Source organism: Bison bison, unplaced genomic scaffold (assembly GCF_000754665.1).
Source record: "Bison bison bison isolate TAMUID 2011002044 unplaced genomic scaffold, Bison_UMD1.0 scf7180017864213, whole genome shotgun sequence".
In the NCBI taxonomy this organism is placed as follows: domain Eukaryota; kingdom Metazoa; phylum Chordata; class Mammalia; order Artiodactyla; family Bovidae; genus Bison; species Bison bison.
Window position 1 is genome coordinate 11122235 of NW_011494785.1, and position 6665 is coordinate 11128899.

Sequence of the window (6665 nt, forward strand, 5' to 3'; positions counted from 1 at the left end):
GGGGCCGCAGCGGGGGAGGGCGGTAAAGGCAGCATCAGGAAGCTGCCGCCGGGAAGGTGGAGACCAGTGGAGCGAGTCTCTGAGGCCAGGCGGGCACCGCGGGGGCTCGTTTCTGGGAGCCCCTGTGCATCGCTGTTCACCCTCCTCCGTGTTTGAAAGGGACGGGTCTCCTCTGCGTACACCACCGGCATCCTCCGGCCGACGTCCGGGCCCCTCCGGTGACGGAGTCCCTGCCGCGCAGCTCAGCCCCGGGCTCTGTGAGCGAGCGACGGGGGCTCCCTGGCGACCCCTGGGGTCACCAAGTGCTGCCCCGTCCCCACCCGACCCGGGGAGCCCTCCAGATTGCGGGTGTGATCTCCAAAAGCAGGGCCCGGCCTGCCTTGTGTCTGCACAGCTGCTGCTCCAGCGGACGAAACCCTGGGGCCTATGCGAGAACTCAGCGTCCCGGAGAGAGGCTTCAGGGGAGCCCCAGGGGGCCGAATGCAGACGGTACCCCCCAGGCCGCGCTGAGACGGGAGTGGGCGCCGGGCGCGGGGCTGGCGGGACTGACCTGTCTGGAGATGGCGAGCTGCAGGGCCAGGTAGAAGGCGGCCTGGTGGTCCGTGGGTGACAGGCTGTGGGCCCTGCAAGAGCGTGGGCAGCGGTTAGAGCCAGAGGCCACTGGGTGCCCTGTCCCATCAAGGGTTCCCATTGGTCCTTTTACTTATACCAAGGCCCCATATTTAACAACCGTCTATGTTGCTAGGTGCATACAAATCAAAGTATTTGATAGCCCTTATGGACTCAACGTTTTCCTTTTATACAAGATAGCATCTTAGTCTGTCTCCAGTAAGTTCCTGTGACTAAAACCCTAGTTGGTATGGCACTGACATGACACTGCAGACGCGTTTCGGTTCGTGTTTGCATGGCCTATCTCTTGTGGCCTCTTTACTTCACACTTTCTATGTTCTTACAGTTCAGTGACCTCTCTTGCAAACAGGTTAAATTGCTTATAGATCCAGTGTTACTGTCTTTGTCTAGCTCTATAATACAGTCACTTATAGTTATTATACTGATTCATATATTTGGTTTTAAGTATTTCCTTTTTGGGGTGCTTTCTATTTTTCCTGCCTGATCCCGGTTTCTTTCTGCATTCTTTCCTTATTTGGGAATTATTACTTTTTAATCAGCCTAACAACAGACTGGTTCCAAATAGGAAAAGGAGTACGTCAAGGCTGTATATTGTCACGCTGCTTAATTAACCTCTATGCAGAGTACATCATGAGAAACGCTGGGCTGGAAGAAGCACAAGCTGGAATCAAGATTGCCGGGAAAAATATCAATAACCTCAGATATGCAGATGACACCACCCTTATGGCAGAAAGTGAAGAGGAACTAAAAAGCCTCTTGATGAAAGTGAAAAAGGAGAGTGAAAAAGTTGGCTTCAAGCTCAACATTCAGAAAACTAAGATCATAGCATCTGGTCCCATCACTTCATGGGAAATAGATGGGGAAACAGTGGAAACAGTGTCAGACTTTATTTTGGGGGGCTCCAAAATCACTGCAGATGGTGACTGCAGCCATGAAATTAAAAGACACTTACTCCTTGGAAGGAAAGTTATGACCAACCTAGATAGCATATTGAAAAGCAGAGACATGACTTTGCCAACAAAGGTCCATCTAGTCAAGGCTATGGTTTTTCCAGTGGTCATGTATGGATGTGAGAGTTGGACTGTGAAGAAAGCTGAGCACCGAAGAATTGATGCTTTTGAACTGTGGTGTTGGAGAGACTCTTGAGAGTCCCTTGGACTGCAAGGAGATCCAACCAGTCCATTCTGAAGGAGATCAGTCCTGGGTGTTCTTTGGAAGGAATGGTGCTAAAGCTGAAACTCTAATACTTTGGCCACCTCATGCAAAGAGTTGACTCATTGGAAAAGACTCTGATGCTGGGAGGGATTGGGGGCAGGAGGAGAAGGGGAGGACAGAGGATGAGATGGCTGGATGGCATCACTGACTCGATGGACGTGAGTCTGAGTGAACTCCGGGAGTTGGTGATGGACAGGGAGGCCTGGCGTGCTACGATTCATGGGGTTGCAAAGAGTCGGACACGACTGAGAGACTGAACTGAACTGAATCAGCTTTAACTTTTAAACCAGTCATACGTGTTGCTAAAAGTTTTACAGTATTTTTAAATACGAATAGCCTTAGTACAATAAAGTCTAACTACAACTTAAAGTTTTTGTTTCATTTAAACTCTTCTCTGTCCACTAGCTAATGGAATGCACACGTGGGATGACACGTTTCTGGGTTTTGTCTCACATCAGCAATGGCAGCCGATGAGCCTGGCTTCGAGAAGGAGCCTGAGGTGGAGAATCGCAGGCCACGGTCTGATCCCCCGGCAGGCGCCTCCCTCAGGCTGGGCGCCCACGTGTCACCCTGGGAGGCGTGAGCACTCCTGGCAGGCCAACGGCTGCTGTGGTTAAGTTTTGGCTTGGCCTTGATGCTACTTCATCCAAATTCCTGGATTTCAGAGAAACTATATGGCAATCAAAGGCCTGGCTTTGCTTATAAAATGAGGTTTTGGTTTTTTGATGAACTGCAGGGAGAAATGGAGGATATTCATTCAGTCTTTTGAAGGTTCTGCTAAGTCCCATGTAGTTTTCTAAGGACACGCAGCTGTGACATGTAAGACTCTGTGCTCAGACACTAGACTTAGTCTATCAGGTGGCTTCTGGCACCAACAGGAAGAGGCTATCCTAGCCTCTTACTTGATGGCAAGCATGCCATCCTTGCTTTCACGTGGAAGTCTACTGTCTTTTATAAGCAATCAAAATGTGGCTATAGATGAGACATGATTCTGTGTTTAACAGTCCGGTGGGAAGAGAAAAACAAACTTTTACTTTCTTTAAGAGGCACTGTGGAGCAGACTAGTTACAAACGGGGAGGCCCAGACAGTGAACAAAACTTCAGGCTCTTCCGTCAACATTCTGTGATTAAGGGAGGATCTTCTAACAGCAAATTCAAGATGAGAAAGAATGCCAAATCACCATGGCATCAACTGTGGCAAACACACCGAGGATGGATTTCTACAGTAATGAGGCCTTTTTAATGGGGCTGTCTGTCTGCTGTGGGGAAAAAGTCTTCTGAGTGTTTGCAACCCAGAAAATATGTGAAGTTCAACAACCCGGGGCATTATTTGGGCAAAGACCCTGATGCTGGGAAAGACTGAAGGCAGGAGGAGAAGGGGACGACAGAGGATGAGATGGTTGGAGGCATCACCAACTTGATGCACGTGAGTTTGAGCAAGCTCCGGGAGTTGGTGATGAACAGGGAGGCCTGGCTTGCTGCAGTCCATGAGGTTGCAGAGAGTTGAACACAACTGAGCAACTGAACTGAACTGATTTGGGCAAATGTTGTAGCTCGTGTGTGGGACTCGGGGGAACTAGGGGGTTGAGGTGGGATCCTCTGTCCCTTTTACAATCTTAAGAGCAAAACTCCTATCCCTGGGAAATAAGCTTGCCTCAAAACACAGCTGGAGGACCTCTCTCACTTCAGTCTGAGAAGCTGAGGCTGAAGACCTGCCTTTGTTGCCCTTGGAGATGTCTAATTTCTAGCGGAGGCCTACTCAGAATGCCCCAGTTTTTATTACTTGACAGGCATTGGTTTTCCACGAATTTGTACATCAAAGAATTTTTTTCTTTGGTGTTCATAAAAAGTAAGATTGGAATGTCATGGTTTTTGTCTCTCCCAATTATTCAGGGAAAATGAATACAAAATGAATTATGAAGAAACTTTGAATTAGTTAGCATTATTTATTTTATCTCATCTTCTTTCACAATTAATAAAACCAGCTTCCTACAACCCTCAAAAAGAATTCCACAGAGCTATAATTTTCTCAGCACGGTTTAGATTTTTTACAAATGAAGTTAAATTAAATCATGGTTGCCTCTACCCAACACCAACCAAGTAGAAAGCTGGCAGTGGTCTGGAGAACTCAGGGTATAGATAAGAATGGTTCTGACCAAGGGTCCTACTTAGCATCTTCAAACAATTATTAACTATTAATCCACAGCACCAAGAAAGAGATGTGCTAGACATCTTGGTATCACTGGGGTGCATTAGGACAACATCTGAAGAACTGTCAATGCAGCTAATAATGAATATCCAGTCACCAAATTTCTAATGAGTTAAAACTTAAACACACACATTTTAAAACAGCTTATTTCCATAACTTGGTTAAAGAGATCATCTGATCACTTCAGCCTATGAAAGAAAAGAGGAAACACGGAGCTGCCCAAGAAAACTAGATAAGTTCATGGTGTTCATCTCAGGTAGACTCTAAAAACCTCTCTTCAGTTGTGCAGGACAACTTCGGCAGCAAGGCTGCCTGTGACACCGTATCTGTACGCCCACAGAAAACCTGCTCGACAGAAATCATCAAGCAGTGCAGGCGAGAGGAAGGGCGTTAGTGATCTTGAAAACCGCAAGCCTGCTGGACTCTGTACGTGAGAAGAGAGCAGCCCTCTAAACCCCATTCCCACGCGGTGAGTACCTGGTGAAGCTGCTAAGAGAAATTCAAATTCCTAAAAGTGTCATCACAGGGAAGCTCACGAAGTGCTTCCCTTGTCAAAGCGCCTCCATATTCATTAATTCCATGCTTCTCCCACAGGAACAGAGCAACTGTTAAACTACTGGCCCACTGAGGCCACATCTATTCATCCACCCATCCATCCATCCATCTAGTCATTCATTCATCCATCCATCTACTCAGCCAGCCAGCAATTCACTCAGCCATCCATCCATCCATCCATCCATCCACTCACTCACTCATCCATTCATGCAGCCACTCAGCCAGCCAGCCGTTCACTCAGCCATCCATCCATCCATCCATCCATCCATCCACATATGCAGTACCTACTGTGATGCCAGGCCCTAGCCCCAATGAGAGCCCCCAGAAGCTGCCACTCAGATCAATTCATCTTCTTAGCAAGCTCTGCAAACAACACTGTTTTTCTTCACTACACTTTTGTATAGGACAATGAGTTGGTTCAACCTCTTAGGCTGAACTTATAAGCATATGAACAGCTGAAAGTCTCAATATTTTGGTGCAATCACGTAACTGGGATGTCTTAAAAAATCACCTTTCTGAATCCAAGATGGAGCAAACCTTTCTGAATTCAGACTCCAGTCATAACTGAGTTAATTTTCACGTTAGCTCTGCAGCCTCACCACTTTTTGAGTTACATCATTTTCTTTTTAACCAAAAATTACCAAACAGTTGTATTAACAGAATTGTGGGAAGACTTAAAATATATGGTAAAAAAAAATTTTCACCCAAATGATTTTTAAATATCCATTTACATATAAGAATACAAGTCCTTCTGGTGTACTTAAAATCGTTTCCTTATAGATTTTTGTGACATGTACTGTAACACTAGGAAAGTCCTAGTTAATGTGTACTTGAAACAAAATATTTTTATTCCTTTGGAAAATATACTTAAATACACATAAATACAAATTTAGGTTAGCCTTCCCCAATATAATCACATGGGTTAGTAGGATTTTATTCCTCTTTATTCCCATACGAACTAATATTTTAAAAGTCCCTTTGAATTAGAAACTAAGAAAAAGAGGAACAAAAAGAAATTCAGGCCAAGGGAACAGCTGTTATATAACATGAAGTTATGAGTTCTGCGGCTCAAGGCAGACCACCACCATGGCTGTTTTTAGAGAGCCAATAAGATGAGCTGGTTTAAGAAAAGTGAAACAGATGTAATGACCACTTTCTTAGGCATCCATGTGTGGGTTTTATAAACTAGGACTGGAAAATTTAAAACTCCAAATCATTTGAAATGGAAATGCTTTCCACACTTGGTGCTGAAGAGCATCAACAGAAACTTCGCACAGAGACAGGAGGTCTGTTTGCAGCTGTCAGTTGGTACTTTCTGTCATTAACCAGTCTGGGACTGGCAATGTGAAGGAGCTATGGTGAGCCTGCTAAGAAAGGGAAAGGAAAGAGATGAAAGCATCTCAGACTAACTGAACCCAGCGGTAATGATCTCCTTAAAAAAGGAGCACGTCCATGGTGACGGACCTGCAGCAACCCTGGTTCTAAGAACAGAGATCCATCAACAATTATCAGGGACCAAAAGAATGCTCAAACTACCGCACAGTTGCACTCATCTCACACTCTAGTAAAGTAATGCTCAAAATTCTTCAAGCCAGGCTTCAGCAATACGTGAACCATGAACTTCCAGATGTTCAAGCTGGTTTTAGAAAAGGCAGAGGAACCAGAGACCAAATTGCCAACATCCGCTGGATCATCGAAAAAGCAAGAGAGTTCCAGAAAAACATCTATTTCTGCTTTATTGACTATGCCAAAGCCTTTGACTATGTGGATCACAATAAACTGTGGAAAACTTCCAGAGATGGGAATACCAGACCACCTGACCTGCCTCTTGAGAAACCTATATGCAGGTCAGGAAGCAACAGTTTAGAACTGGACATGGAACAACAGACTGGTTTCAAATAGGAAAAGGAGTACGTCAAGGCTGTATATTGTCACCATGCTTATTTAACTTATATGCAGAGTACATCATGAGAAATGCTGGGCTGGATGAAGCACAAGCTGGAATCAAGATTGCCGGGAGAAATATCAATAACTTCAGATATGCAGATGACACCAC

General features: G+C 45.4%; 1 protein-coding gene across 1 annotated transcript in view; it reads right to left on the reverse strand.

The window, feature by feature from the left end:
* Positions 1–6665, reverse strand: part of TTC7B (tetratricopeptide repeat domain 7B) — a 248432-nt gene that overhangs the window by 85439 nt on the left and 156328 nt on the right. The window contains 1 exon segment of the mRNA XM_010845240.1: positions 551–623. Coding sequence (XP_010843542.1) covers positions 551–623 — 73 coding nt within the window.